General features: G+C 40.7%; 1 protein-coding gene across 2 annotated transcripts in view; it reads right to left on the bottom strand.

The window, feature by feature from the left end:
• The window catches only part of RELN (reelin), a 283,789-nt gene that overhangs the window by 122,483 nt on the left and 145,077 nt on the right, over positions 1-16,229 (bottom strand). For both annotated transcript variants that reach the window (XM_071423955.1, XM_071423956.1), the window contains exons 9-10: positions 11,952-12,048; positions 8,758-8,998 (exon numbers count right to left, since the gene is read on the bottom strand). In XM_071423955.1, coding sequence (XP_071280056.1) covers positions 8,758-8,998; positions 11,952-12,048 — 338 coding nt within the window. The remainder of the gene's footprint in view (positions 1-8,757; positions 8,999-11,951; positions 12,049-16,229) is intronic.

Genomic DNA, 16,229 nt, shown 5'->3' with positions numbered 1-16,229 from the left:
TACATAATAGAACATAAGACACAGGCACTTGAATGAAGCCTCTTCACAACAGTTGCTGTTGCCCATTGTTTGCAACTGGAATGGGACTATCAGCCTGACATAAGTAAACTGTTGTATTCCTAAATAAACAAGCCCTGCCTGTTGCCAAATGGAAAGAAGCCAGGTTCTGTTCAGGGACTGTGGTGATCCCAAGAGAACAAAACCCAAAAAACCAACAAATATTTTAATTTACTCTGGCACTACCTTATTCACTAGCTGTAATTGTTAAGCTATTGCTCTGCAAGAATAGGGCAAAATGAAAATTGGCTGGATGTATTCCTGAATCTCAACACTCTTGGATTTACTTGCAATCTAATCTTCACTCTGAATTTGCTGTGTTTCTGAAGTTTTTCTACTGGATAGTTATGGTATCACTGCTTTTTCCCCATTTTCAAGGCCCTGCATGGCTCATCCTCACCTGCCTCCACCATTTCCCACATGCCCCATGTTGTGGGCCACTTTTCCTTGGCTGTCAATGATTGTCACTACATGTGCTGGTGAGACAACCAAACTTGCAGGTCCTTGCCCATCCTCCCCACTGCTCTTGTCAAATGCCCACGTGATTTCCCTCAGACACTTGCTTAGGGCTCTCGTCAGCAAACCTTACCAATGATTACACTGAAGAGTGCACAGATGACCAGGATGAGCATTCTCCCCTCCTGCAGTATTCCCTTTTACTCCCACACATTCCCATCCCCAGCTTATTCCCTGTTTTATAAATGGATGGCAATGTTCTGGGACACAGGCTATCTTTTGGGTTTGTGTCTGGAGAGGCAGCAATGGTACATTCCTTGATCAGGACTCTTTGATGCTATATTGGTATCACAACTACAAAAAATACATTTTCACTCTAAAATTGCTGTTGTCTGTGAATATTTCCAGTTTATCAGTACAGTTCTTAACCAAATTGTCTATAAGACCCAGCAAGTCTTACTAATTCATATGAGATTTCTACAACAAATTATGAAGACATTAGTTAATGGGAGAGAGCCCAATGCATGGTTTTAAAATCAAACTGTGGTCAAGAGCCCGCCAAGCTCTTTATCCTACACTACACCTCTTAGATTTTAGGTTCTTTTAGGAAAACCTCTTGATCATATGAGATGCAGAATTGTTTAAATTATGACTGCTCAAAACCATTGGTCAGCAAAGGCAGGAAAGTCAGATTTGGTGAAGCAGGCCCTTTACAACTGGATCTCTTTAAGGTTTCATAACTAAATAAGGGCCCCAGGTGAGATCTGAAACTCTACATCATGTAGCATGTCTGAACAATCTCCATATTTCTAAAGACTTGCATGCAACCACCACGTAAGGTGACATCAGCTACCCTCAGTGTGACCTCTTGGCCCAGGAGGATCTGGACATCTCCAGTCCACCCTGAAATGGGAACCAGCACAAGCCTCAACCAGATCAGCCTCTGCCACAGTCGCAGCCAAGGACACAGCCTGAAGATTTTTAGAAACTCAAAAGACAAATATTAGGAATGTAAACAGAAGCACTGAAGTTCATCCTAGCCAGCTTCTGTCCCTGTTGTTCAAGTCAAACTTGTGAATCAATAAACACCTCTTGGCTTTACAGTATGGGATTTCTTTACTTGGAGAGTGGAACAGAGGGCAACTAAATGATACAACTGTGCCATTCGGCAAAGCATCAACAGGAAACACTAGTGTGAAATTCCTCGGTGTAACAGATTTTTGGCTGAGGTCTTGCATATCATCTTCCTGAGGTTCATTCCTGCACTCCCATGAAAATGTTGTTCACCTCTATGCCTTTAAAGCATTCACAGTCATCTTTACCATCATTTAATTAGCTTTTTATCAGTGACGAACACCGATGCTCTTCTTCATATTATCTCCCCTGGGCCTAATGGCCCTGATGATTCTTTCAGACAGCTGTAGCCTCACAATTTATTTTTTGGCGACATTTCTTGCATTGGAATGAATGTGTTGGGCATTTGGGCAGTGCCAGCTTGCAAAGGGCTGATGGCAGATGGAAAGAAATCTGCCCAGTATGCCTTCACCTCTACACAAGCAGAGGGCCATCAATTTCCCCCATTAAGGAGTTGTCACGCAGCCCACCCAGCTGGAGGAGCATCTCTGATAGCCAGGCTGGCTGGCTTATGCTGTTCAAATACAAAATGCACTTTAAAAAGAAACGAAAATATCATTTGTCGGCAAATTGAAAATGCGTGGCTTTGACCGCAGCCAATTTTTTAATGACTGCAATATTTTAAGTGATTATTTTTGCCACTTCAGATTGCTCCTTAGAGAGGAGAGGTTTTTTTAATTAAAATCTAGGCAATGCAAACAGATTAGATATGAGAAGCAGAGGAACAAGAAGAAAGATGAAGAAAATTAATTGAAGCAGCATTGTCAATGGAGCTGTAAATTAGATATTGTGTCTATCTGGAAATGAGTCATGCAGGTTTTAGAAATTTTAAAATTTTGATATGATAACAGGTACAAGGATAGATTAAGTCCTGATAAAATCATACTTTGTATGCAATGTGTCAGTCAGCAAAGGTATGGTTACAGAATTTAGGGACAACTTCAAATTCTAAATTCTGTGGATTCGGCTGCTAATGCTCCTGGCCTGAAATTCCTTCTTTAACCAAAGTAAAGAACACAATGTGATTAGAATACCTTCCCATGAGAAAAACAGAGCTTTAGTCTGTCCCATGTGCTACGTTTTTACATCATTTAATGTAGGCTACGGAACAAAACCTTGGCTGCACAAGCAGGCCAGGAGCACAGAGGGTTATAGTGCACCTTCCCTTTCCAAAACAATGGGATGAAACTTGTCCTCTGACGTAGCAAGAACCATTTTATAAAGTGTGTTTGCACTCATCATTTCCGATTATACACTGTTATTCAAAGGCTAATGCTCCAAACACTTTGCCTGTTTACGAGTGATTCATATGATTTGTGTGGTTTTTAGTTTTCTAGGACATTTCATGGTGTTTGTACAACACCAATCGCTCCAGTGATGACTGGTTTCCTTAATGAGTCATTTAACTGGATGATCTGAACTATTTCTCCATGCTCTGAGAACTACTGATGTTTGGAGCACTCTGCCCTGAGCATTATCTGCTCTTCTGAAAGCAATGGTGTGCATTTACACCACTGTAAAATCAGAGTGAGAAAGAATCAAGCAAAGTGGTTTCTACCCTTTGGCATCTAATGGGTCAATTCATGTTATTTTTATTGATGTGCATCACACAGTGACCTGTGAAGATCAAATTCTTTCCTTCTAGGAGGCAGGAAAGACCCCCTGTGCTTGGACACCAGCTCAGAACTGATGCTGGCTCCCTGCCATCCCTCCCAACACTTCCAAGCCACGGGGAACTGGCATGGAGAAAGGTGTGGGTTCAGCCTTGCTGCCCAACATCAATTCTCAGCTGCCCAAATGATTCACAGCACTACAGCCAACCACCTGTCAGCTCTAATGAACTCCTAGGCATCGTATCTAAGTATTATTATTTTAATTACAAGTCTGCTTATTAGGAAAAAAAAAAACCAAAAAAAGAAAAGGCAAGCACAATTCCACCCATGGGCTAGGACACAAATGCCTCCTCATGGGCACAGCTCAGAATGGCCACAATCTAAAGGCAGCTGGTAGACAGGTTTTGTGCACCCTGCACTGCTCTCTTTAAGTCTCCTCCCCTCCCACACTCCTCCTCCCACCCACAGAGAAGCAGGAATGTGTCTCAGATGAGGTGCAGCAGGACGTCTGCCCATCTCTTCCCAGGAAGATGTGGTGGATAAGGGCTCCTGCGAGGCAAAGCAGCTGGCTAGAAGGCTGGGTTTGGCCCACAGAACAAATACTGCCTTGATATATCTTATTCAAAAAACCAAGGAATCTTGTCAGCAGAATTTATCTCTTTGTAATTTTTACCAATATAAGGTCATAGTAATTTCAGTCTGACATTTTCACACTGGCATATATAGAATATCAGCTCTCCTCCATCAAACAAATACATTCAAACTGATTCAGAAAATGGGTACCTGAACACATTTTAGAGCAAGAATTTAAAAAGCAAAAGGAAAAAAAAATCTTGTTTATTTTAGCACAAACAAACCCAAAAGATATATATATGGATCAGGATGTTTAAGAAGAAGACTATCCAAAGCTATTCCATTAATTAACAGAGTATTTAGACATTTGTAAATCTACTCTGGAATGAGGGAGGATCAAATAGCTAAATCAGCCTTTCTTTTTGCCAAATTCCCAGGGCTTTGTGCATGTCTTCTCTGCTCAGCAGCACACAACAATGCAAGTTCAGGAAGGACATGCAGATCTGGGGTGTGCACAGCCCTGCTCTGCTCAGGGTGTGCTAAAAGGTCACAGTGCTTTACACGTATTTTCAGCATATTTTCTGAGTGTGAGTGACTCTTCTTATGCAACTTTCCCTTTTGCTACACTGGCGTGTCTATCTGGGAAATGAAAATGAGCTGAATGGTGATGATCTGTTATTTAAAGGGCTCACTGAATCGGGATACTGGGATTGGAATATTTTCAGGGTTTATTGGTCATGCCCACAGTAGTAATTAACATGGATCAGTTACCATTCCCTAGTCCTAAACCCAACCTGCTCAGTGAGGCTGGCACACGCCTGCCCCCATTGCCCCATCCCAAGCCAGGCTGCACACACAGAGCTCAGCACCAGCCATCAGCCTCAGGTGTAATCCCCAATCCCTGCAGACCAAACAAACCAAGCTGTCCAGCTGAATGGAAACCTCCAGCCCCCAAACGAAGAGTGGCTGCAAATACTGTGAGTCAGCAATTCTGTAACTTGACTCTTCTCAAGGATGATAAGTGTCACTGGGTTAACGCACCACAACCAGATACATTGTCCCTCTGGTGTCTGCAATGATCCATTCTGCTCTTTCCCAATGTGGAAAAATTACAGAGACAGGTGGTTTGGTCTCAATGTTATTTTTGTGCAATCAAAGCACTGCAGAAATATAAAGTCTAAGGCTACTGAGGTTTGTCTGCCTTCTCAAAATTAATTTTAGAGTTTGAACAACCAATTTTGAACTAGGACAATCAGAGAAAACAAAAGAACTTCCAAATGTTGTACCTCAAATTTCTGGTCAAATATACAATATTTATGAAGTCCTCAGTGAAAGCTGAAATTGGTTTTCTGTTCCATAGGAGTAGAGCTCCAAGGAGCATTATTGACAGAAGTACAGCATTCTTCCATGCATTTCAGCAACCTCAACCACCAGAGCATCATCCTGACCATGCTCAGTTGTGAGGCCATGCTCATGCTCAGAGCTGTCACTGGAAATATTGAAGCCCAGTCAGGAATTTATCCTGTTCAACACCCTTCCACACAGCCCGACACAGATAAACACGTTCCAGTGGATCCAATTAATCTCCTAAGGGTTGCTTGGCCTTGCTAACAGCCTCTCTCTTGCCTTTTGCTGTCTTCTTTGGAACCAAGACACACAGGCTCAATGGATTATCTCTCAGCTTGCATCCTGTTGCAGTAGCCAGGTCCAGCTGTGTCTGCAACCAGCCATGTGCTTTCAAAGGAGTAGCAACTGCTCCTGAGGGCAACAGGAAATGCAAGGAAATCCCTGGGCCAAGCTCAGGCAGACTGGGAGAGGAGGAGGAACTGCTTCCCAAGCTGGGCACAAGAAAGTTCCCACAGTGTTTATTGAGAGCACAGCATCCAAACCCACCAAACTGGAGTGAGTGAACACATTGCTGCAAATTTCCCAGTAACAGTCTCACTGTCCACTCCAATGGTGTTATCTTCAAGGGATGTACCCTCAAAGATGAGTGCCAGGGACTCAGCAGGCAGCAAGGATGACACTACTCCTCTGTGAGGAGAGCATCTGCCTAGGGGGATGCACACTCTGCTGTGCCATTTGCTGTCAAGGACAGAGAGGGTCTAATGGCCTAACCTTACATGTTAGATCCTCAATAAATATTTTTAAGGCTAGTTTTTCTAAAATATTAATTGAGAGAGGATGGAAGGATATTAATTGAAACTTGTATGGCACAAACAGGCTTGGGTATCAGAGAAAAGGTCTTGTGAGATTGGAATGAAGTTCAGCATTGTGATAGTGAATATGGGAACTTTAGGCACATAGGTGAGAGTTAGAAAAGGTGGCAGGAGGCAGCAATGAAACTTCATAGAATGCCAGAATATCCTGATTTGTAAGGTGCTCACTGAGATTATCAGAGTCCAACTCTTGGCCTGCCCAGGACATCCCAAGGATTCACCACATACCTGAGAGTATTGTTCAAACACTTGAGCTCTGTCAGGCTGGGGCTGTGACCCCTGCCCTGGGGCGCCTGTTCAGAGCCCAGCCACCCTCTGGGGGCAGAACCTTCTCCCCACAGCCAGCTAACATCTCCCCTGACACAGCTTCATGTCATTCCCTCACACCTTATCCCTAGGTGCCTGCCCCTCTGCTCCCCTCGTGGGGAAGCTGCAGGCAGCTATGAGACCACACTTTGCTGATCCCTTAGTAAAAATGTATAGAAAAAATTTAAATTGCTGTACAGCCTTTGTGAACAAAGACCAGGACTATTTAGCAAGTTCCTGTTGTTTGGGAAGCAAAAAGACTTGTAGAAAAAAGGGAACTAGAATTATCTGTGATGGAAGCTACCCCTGTAACACTGTTAGGGCTTCTCACTGGCATATTATTCTGTATGCCAGTGACTTTGGCTATGAAAGAGAAATCTCCTATAGCCTTCCTCTATGCCATACTTAATGACATTAGCACAATCTACAAGGATTCTTACCTTTCTAGTTATATAAAATATTATGTTTATGATGAACTGAGATAAGAAGTGTTTTAAAGAAAATAACAAAAGATTTTGTAAAATGTATATAATATTCCAAATATGAAAAGAAAAAAAGAAAGTAAAAAAATTTGTTCTTGGTGTTAGAATGCCACGACAGGTTTTATGCTGATCTGATGTAAATCTTGACCCAATTTATAGTCTTACTTTTGACATAACATGAAATTCACATTGAAAAAATCTGTTCAAATTATATTTGGCAAGATTGTTCCTGAAAATCTGAGGAAGGCTGCAGCAAGAGCTAAAAATGAAAAGAGTGCTCTGGTGACAATACAGACACACTGCAGGGTCCCATGAAGAATTAAAGGCCTGCCTCACACATAGCCTTAATCCAGTGTGCCTACACACACATAGCCCCAGCCTGGTGTAAGTGGCTACACACAGTCAGAGGTCAGCTGGAAACAGGCGTTTGCACATTTCATTTGTACCTGAAACAGAAGATGAGCTTGGAGGAATGGCAGGTTGGTGAAACCTCACTCATGTCACATAAAAGGCTTGACCTTGATGGGATTTCTGTCTAGAAACTCTCAGTGATCTCCAGGTTTAGGTCCTCTGTCTTTCGTAAATGCCTAGCTGTGTATTGGCACAAACTAGCTGGGTTTAACTAAACAAACCTCAAAATAACCTCCACAACCAACCAACCAACCAACCAACCAACCCAGAAAAAAAATCATGAACAGCAACAACAAAAAAAGATAGTTATTTGTTAAAATTTAGACGTTGTTCTTACATGTTTCAGAAAGAGCAAGCAGTGTTTAGGCTTGGACAACTGAGAAAAGTAACAGTGCCTGTGGTACATTAACCCTTGCTTTTCTTTCACACCTTCACATATGTGGGCTGGATTTCAAAATCCAGAGATAAGACTGACAAAACAAGTGTTAACCAATCACATAATATTCATTAAATATGCAGGACATTATTTGATTCTAAAATCTCATGTAAAAACTTTGCCAATGTAGTTTAAATTACTCTGCTGAAGTAAAAAAAAATAGTTAATAAGATGGCACTATGATTAGTAGATTAGTGGGAATATTTATGTCTTAAACTGTTAATTTGAAGCCATTTGTATTAGGTTCTGTGGGAAAAGGATGAGGCCAAAACCAAACTCTTACTGACCTCAGTATTCAACATCTGTTTCCTGTGCAATTGCCAAAACCATTAGCAGCATCATAAATGAACCCTGACATCAAAACTGCTTTTGTGAATGAAAATAGGATGAAACCAGAAAGTCATCAGCTGTTGAACTTCTGGCTGCTTTGAAACATAGACAGCAAGAATCCAACTGTTTTCCAAATATTGAACAAATCTGCATGTGAAGGTACTCTGTGCACAGGAATCTTGTTGGGCTCCTTAGGGTTTTTCTCAAGATAGAACAGATCTTGTTCTTGCTGTATCTCCCAGAGCAAAACAGGATCATACTGAAAAAGAGAATCTTAAGGAGCAGCCATTACCCAAATGTGTGCTGCAATGAAGATGGGATATTCACAGACAGAAAAAGTGGGAAACCTTGCTTTTTTGGGATGATTTGTGAAGTGAGTAGTTGTAGCTGAACAAGACCAAGTTAAAAAGCAGGTATTTAAAATATCCAACAGAAAGACTTGAATTTGTTTCAAAACCACTGCACTGTTTTGCTAAAAGGAAGCTGTTTTCCCTTTTCTGTTTCATGATCTTTGACATGACAGTATAAATGCCATTTGGTTTTGGTCATGGCAGAAAAGTTGCATTGTTTTAGAGAGCCCGAATGGGATAGAGAAAGGGTAAAAACAAAGCTAAAAAGAGCCCAATGCTAGAAGCAGATGGAGTTGCCTGAACACCCTTATGATCACAGTTTGGTTAGGTGTTACTGTCTTCTACTTACAAGAGTAATAATAACGTTAAGCCATGGAAAATCAGACTAACCTTAACTGTGGCCCCAGGAAAGAAAAGCCAGTTGCCAGTATCCACAGGATCCAGATTATCTTCTAACACAACTTTTCTGTGAGCAGCATTGATGATCAGAACGTTGTCCAATGCCCAACAGGCTTCATACACATCACCAGCAAGAACATAATCCTGTTTCCACTGAAAATGGACATTCTCCCCTTTAGCATCTTCAGGAAGGTACAGGATGTGGATGATTGTGCTGATATTGGAAGGGGCACTGAAAAACAAGGATAGAGAATTAGACCAATTTTAAGCCATAGTCAGGAAGACTTTTCCCTCAATTAACATGTTTTCTCGGTGTGACACAGTTGTGCTAACGTCCCTGGTGTGCTGATAAAGCTTCTAAGGAGATCAGAAAGTACCTGCCCTGAGGCAGAGTCCCATTGTGCCAGGCAGGGCACATCCAGCCCAAACAGGCAGCCTGGCTTCAGAGAGAGTGCAAGCTAAGGCAATAAACCACAGATCAGTGCAGGTGTTTGGAGAGCAGGACCATGTCCATGCTCGGTGCTGGTCACAGAATGGTGACTGGGGATTGTCAGCTATTTTGCAGGTACGGCCAAAAGGAAATGTTAAGGAAGCTCATTAGAAAAACTGGTCTCACAAAATTTGGTTTTTTGCTTCATCAAAAGAATCTGCTGACTTTTGATGTCTCAGTCTCTTAAGATTTGGATGGAGCAGAATGGTTGGAGAGAAAAGCTAGGAATTTTCTCTGACAAACATGACCTTCCAATCCCACACCCCTGCTATCAGGATAATTCTGTGCATGGGGAGGGCCAGGTTGTCCTTCTTTCCTTGTTCTTCTTCAAGAACAATACAGAGGAAACAATCAATTTGTCCTCTCTCTTGTTGCTGAAAATACAGAATGAGGGGTGGAGAGTCAGACCTGGAGCATTACTATTAGGCAATGATTAGGGCCTTGAGCTCCTCTGAGAGCTGTGAAAGGATTGAGGTTCACCCAGAAGAAGCTGGGGATGCATGGGAGGCTGGGAGGAGGCGACCTCAACTGACCAAAGGGAAATTTCAGACCATGTGACACCCTGCTCAGTATATAAAGTGGGGGAAGAATGAGGAAGGGGGAATTTTTGGAGGGATGCTGTTTGTCTCCCTGCTCACCATCGCATGTATGGGGCCCTGCTCTCCTGGAGTTGGCTGAGCTCCTGCCTGCCCATGGGAAGCAGTGAACTGATTCCTTGCTTGTCTGCATAACTTTTGCTTTCCCTATTAAAGTGTCTCTGTCTCAACCCATGAATTCTCTATTTTTTGCCACTCCAGTTCTTTTTCCAGTCCTGCTGGTGGGGGAGTGAGAGAGAGTCTGAGTGGGGCTTGGCTGCTGGGTGGGGCTAAACCTCAACAACCACCCAGCATGTGAATCAGCTGTATTCAAACCTCAGGCTGCAAGGAGTTACAAAAATGAGGTTTGCAAGATGTCAAACGTTCTATTTGCCTTGGTAGTGATGCTTGTCGGAGACAATCCAGAGCCTTTAGGGAAAAAGGGCACCAATATCTTCCTTTTATAGCAGAAAATAGAGGAACTTCTCTTTAGAAAGCAGAGCAAAATGCTGAAATGCAACTGCATTTGTTCCATATTCACACCCAGACCATGCCCCACAGATCTCCCTGCCCTTGCTGAACATTGTGTCTGTCACCCTGCAGTGCAGTGCTGCTCTGGGGCGCTGTCCTTGCTCCCAGAGCCCACACACAGCACTGCCTTCCCCAGAGATCTCTGCCCTCCCTCCCAGGAGCCCAGAGCTGACATCCCACCCACAAAATACAACACCTCCCCTTCACAGATGGCCTCCTGTCCCACATGCTCCCAGTTCTCCCACTGTTCCCTGGAGCTGCATGTGAGATCTGCTGAGGCACTTTCAAATAACCCTGCAATTCATAGGGAGCACAGGAGCAACGAGCATCCTTCCATAATTCATCCTCTCCCCTTCGCACGACATTGCTCTATTGACCTATTTTCTACTGCTGGCTCCGGCATCAAACTTGAGGAAAGAGAGGTCAAACTGCATGCACATTAACTTCAAAAAAAAATTTGGTCTCAAGGGCTTGTGTTTGCATCCTCACATCTCTCAAGTTTGCTGGCTTGCAGAGCTATGAGAGCAACTGAGCTGATGTTATGGACTAGGTGTGTAATTTTGCATCAATGTGAGAAAAATGGAATGCATTCTGTGGTTACTCTGAGGCAATTTCAGTGCCTGCAATGAATTACTCTCGCTTTATATTTCTCTGAGCAAGAGTTAGCACCAATTGTTTTGCTAAAATTTATGTGTTTTTCAATGAAATTGTAGTTCCACTCACACAAGGAGTTGGAAGATGAGATACTGAATACACAACCTTCCAGTTAGAGTTGTGCTTCTTCATCAGAAATTAAGGACCCTTTTGCTCTGCAATTTGCCTCAATGGACTGAAAATAGGCTCAAGCAAGTCACTTGTACAGCACTGACACTGAGGTGATGCAGGAAGGCACACTGAGATGCTATGAGTACATTACATAGAAATAAAAGCTTTTTCTTCCCCTGTTGCATAATTATGTTTTTATGCTGTTGCACAAAATGCCTTTCCTACTATTACTTAATAAATTATGCTCTCTTAGAAAAATCCATCTTTGACACTGGCTCTCTTTAAAGGTGTGGATATTGTGATGAAAAGATTTAAATTTTCCATTCATAATCCTTTGCATTTTCATGTATGCCAGTTGGTTTAAAAGCAAGGCACTGTTGGTCATATTCTTGTTATCACAAGAGTGTTAAAAGCCAAGTATTCATATCAAACTATAAAATGTTTTTATTGAACACTTTAATCTACCAAAGTAGAAACTTGAAATATTACAAAATATGGCCCTTGCTGACATTAGAAATAGTGCTAAAATGCAAAAAGTCATCAAAGTTTTGTTTTTTCAGGCACTTGATCCTGCAGGTTACTGGAGTTGCATTTTAAGTGTGAAGTGATTCTCTTCCTCACTTCCCACATACTCAATGGATGAATTTGTGATTTACCAAACCTGGTGGCAGTTCTGCAATTAGCCAGGAATTTCACCCCTCATCTTTTGTATGAACAAGGAAGAACTGAAAAGTTAACAAATAAAACAAGTTTTGAAAGAGCCATGTTTAAACACCACCTGCTCAGCTGGAAAACATGAAAATTATTAAAAAGCTGTAACAAACCTAATTTTCTCCAGCTGAGTCCAATCTGCAGAACTGTTCTTGCTGTAGGACACCATGATGCTGGGATCTGAGTAACTGAAGCGACACGAGCCCGATCCTAGGGAAGAAATAAAGTGAGAAGTGTTACCACACAATGGAGCAGAAATGATTCTCCAATAACCACAGTTGCTGACTGTGCCTTTGTCACCTTATCACTTTTCCCCATTTTAAAGTGCTTTGATTGATGATGAAATTTCCTGTGATCTGTTGCTGAAAGTAAACACAAAATAATGCATGCTTTATGAGTCAGAAATAAAGTAGAAATGATAAATCACAGCAGTGCCATGTAATCTCTGCAAATTTCCCAGGGGAAGCCAAGTAAATTACTTAACACCCCCAACTGCAGGAAAAAACCCACCAGCTAATGTTTAAACAAAACCTTCTTAATAGAGAATAATCCACATAGCAGAATTCACAGGGAAAATGGTAAAAGACTCTTTTTCATATTACTGTATAAATAAAGTCTAGAAATAAAAATACAGTGAGAGGAAAATATATACAGAATTACTCGAGCCCAGAGCAAATGCGATTTAGGAATTTAAACGAACAAAGATATTACAAAATTAGTTACTTTAAGGTTGCCTGAAGGAAATTAAATTAAGAAATCATCCAATATACTCCCTAGATCCTATAATTAATAACAAACACTTGATGCTGATTCTGGGAATCTCAGAACACTTTACAAAAATGAACTAATTAAGCCTTATGGCACCCCTGCAAGGTAGGGTAATATATTTACTTTTGATTTATATAAGGGTGCCTTCTGGGTGTTGTCACAAAAGATGAGCTTAAAGATTAATACATGGGGCAGCCAAAATAAGAGGAGAACAAGATTGAGAAATTTGTCCCAGAAAACATGATAAACAACCTGAGCTGTAATTAAACACACTAAAAATGCTATTTTCCTCAGACAGCAGGTAATTCATCCATGTCAGAAAATGTGATGCTCAGTGAAACAGACACATTCTAGCCTTTGCTCCAAAGATACTATGTCATAAGCATGTGAGATTGAAAGCAGCAGACATCATGTACTTGCCATGTTTAAGAGAAGCAGCTCTCAATTAAACAGCATCTCTGATGGCATCAGGATACTACTGAGTGAGTACCACAGCTTTGCTCACACTGCAAATACATATTATATGTGCCACAAGGAGTATGTTATGTTAATGTGTGTCTCAGATTCATTCAATCATACTGAAAGTTGCGTAAATACATATTTTAATATGTGTATAAATGTATATACACACTGCTGACAATAAAAGAGTATCATTTTCCAACCCGGGGTGCTTATTTTTGTAAAAGAAATAAATGGCCTGATTAAAAAGGTGTTAACCACTTGTACAAGAGAACAACTTACACATTCTAATGGGAACATATGTCATTAAGCACAAAGCTTGCAGCCCCAACTCCCCTGAGGCAGTTCACATTCACAGCTCTCAGCCCTACAGAACTGCTTTTCTACTCTGAGACACACACCACAAACCTCTACAGGGGTATGGAAACCACTCCAAAACAGGGGATGAAGTCCTGTGTCTGAAATTTTCTCTGATACATCAACTAGATTCCTGGAAATTATCCACCAAGTTGTTTTCCTGTATCTTTCACTAATGTTAAATTGCAAATAGAGTAACAGATACTTCCGAGCCACTACAGCTGCATGTGGCATGTTCAGCTGGTCTGACACGTATTCTTGCTGTAAAGAGGCACAGAATAATTAATATTGCAAAGGCAGCAGGACTTTGAATTACCAGCCATGTATCCAAAATGACTACAAAGCAACTGTCTGGTTATATTTTACTGACAAGGCATTTTATTTCTATCATATTAAAACCAAATGATGTCAGGAAAAGCCTTTGCGTTTCATATTTGCCCATCTGCTGGGATGGTCTACTTTACTGAGCAACATCTGCTGCCACTTCCTACTTCTGTGGAATTTAGGAGTTCCAACCCTTAATCACATTTTTTCATTTTATTTTAGAGGAATCCAGTTCAGAAATCAGGGAACTACAGCCAGTTTGATGTCTTTGGCCAGTCAGAGGCTGTGAGGTAAAATGCAACATGAGCAACATACTGAGTTTTATGTCAGCAGAAATTAAAATAACATAAACAGTAAAAATAACCAGCAATATAGACTTTATAACATGTGCCATTCCAGTTAGTGTTACAATCAACTTTTGGTGCAGTGCTCTTAACAAAGTGAAGTTGAAATGTGCTGCTTAAAAAGGGAAAAAGGCCAGATTTGCTGCACAATCAACATGAGAAATGTTGTCTGCTAGATCTGAACACCCTCAACGATGCAATGAGGACCAAAGCTATTGCTTAAAAGAAATGGGGCCACTCAGAGATGGCTTTGCAAGGTAGGCAGTATTTAACTTTTGATACTGGAAAAAGAGCAGTGGAGACAATAAGAAAAGAAGAGACAAATGCTGGGGTTTATTATTATTTTAACCATCAGGGTGGATTGTATGAAGATTAAAGATAGTTTGGGAAAGTCCTCAAGCAGCAATTACTGGCTGTGATGACAAATGTGTTTTTATCAGTGTTTAAACCCTCTTTTTGTATGTTCTTGACTCAAAATAATAAGATGTTGAGATTATTTTTCATGCACCTATCTAATTATGCAAAACTCAAACTGACAAAAAAATTAAAAAGTATTGATCTGGTACTTGAATCTTTTACAAAACTAATACATATATAGTTTATATATGTTTGTATTAGTTTTTAATACATACATAGCTTACATTAGGAATTTCTCCCCGAGAAAAGGGAGGAGGGTGAAAATGCAATTGCACTACAGGACAGGGTTTACTGAGATGGTCTTGCAAGTCACTGCCTTGCAATATAATTTTCAATATAATTTTCAATATTATTTTCAATATTACTATTACTTAGTACTATAGCTGTTAGTCCATATCACTGTTGTTTCAGTAATCCTAAATGAGGATTATTAATTAAATAATTATTATTATTTAGAATAGAAATCTGCTTTTTGGATGCTTGCCTCTACCTCGACCAGCAAAGCTGTATTCTGACTTTCTGAACAAAAACATGATCACAGCTCAAGTAATAACATCACAGGAATTGGGGCCAATTCAGCTCAGGAGGGAGGTGTCCTTCCCACAGCTCCCAGAGATGGTAATAAACAGTTTGTCAGCTCTGAGCACAGAAGCAGGAGCAGGATATCATGCCATAAATATTCACACCTTCCTGTCCTCTGAAGGAAAAGTTGTACATAAAACCTTTTGAATGAGATTAAATTTGGTTTACTTTCAATCAGGAAAGCCCAGGATTTGAATTAGCCCTGAAAATGAGTAGCAAAACCTGCATGATGATTACAGTAAACAAGTCTGTGTTAGTAAGCTACTGCATTAGAGAAAAAATGCTGTTTATTCCTTAAGATGAGTATGTCACAGCAAGATTGATGCCTTGGTGAGGTTATTGCTAGATAAATCTGGCTAAGAGTTAAGATTATACTTTCAATATTAAGGGCTTGCATGTGTAATTACCTATTGGGAACAGGGGGCACCCTGAACCATCCTCCAATAAATAGTCAAATTTTTTCTTTACATATATACAAGGCAAGATTGTCCATGTGTTTCAGGAACAAAGTATTTTCTTCCTTTGGAGTTATTTTACTCCTTTTGATAGACTTTAATCTGATGTTCACAGACTTCCAAAACTTTCAGAGAAAAGCTAGAGTAGAGAAAACCTTTATGGATTTAATTTTAAATGATACATTTGAAGCTCAAGCAGCAATTTTGTCTGTTACCAAAAATTATGAGCAGCTTCTGTTATAAAACCCAGCCATTTCCATACACAGAAATATTTTGAACTAATTTACTTGGCTGATGCTTTACACGTTTGGATTTTTTCCCAAGCCAAATTTCAATAAAACAAAATTTTCTTAAAGTTGAGTCCAGGCACGGATGCTAATAGGAGAGGGTTTTGACTGGCAGAGTATGGGATTGCTAAACTTGTCCTGATAACTGCTTTGTTAATTCTGCTTAGCTAAATAGGAAAGAATAGAACAGTGAAACAAAAGTTTGATTCTCAATTGTTTTGCTGCTTGTTTCACAGGACAAGGTAACCCATAGCCAGGACCTGACAAGCACTGACCACTCTCAGCATATCCAACTGAAACAGTCATGGGGTTTTTGTATTTTTTAATTATAGGTCTTCTTAAGGTGATTTTTGCCATCTAAAGTGCTGGTGAATATTTTAGCTATCTTATTTTTTAAA

Source organism: Agelaius tricolor, unplaced genomic scaffold, assembly GCF_023055355.1.
Source record: "Agelaius tricolor isolate 1412-34295 unplaced genomic scaffold, bAgeTri1.0.p SCAF_3, whole genome shotgun sequence".
Taxonomy (NCBI): domain Eukaryota; kingdom Metazoa; phylum Chordata; class Aves; order Passeriformes; family Icteridae; genus Agelaius; species Agelaius tricolor.
This window is presented reverse-complemented; position numbering and strand designations above follow the sequence as displayed.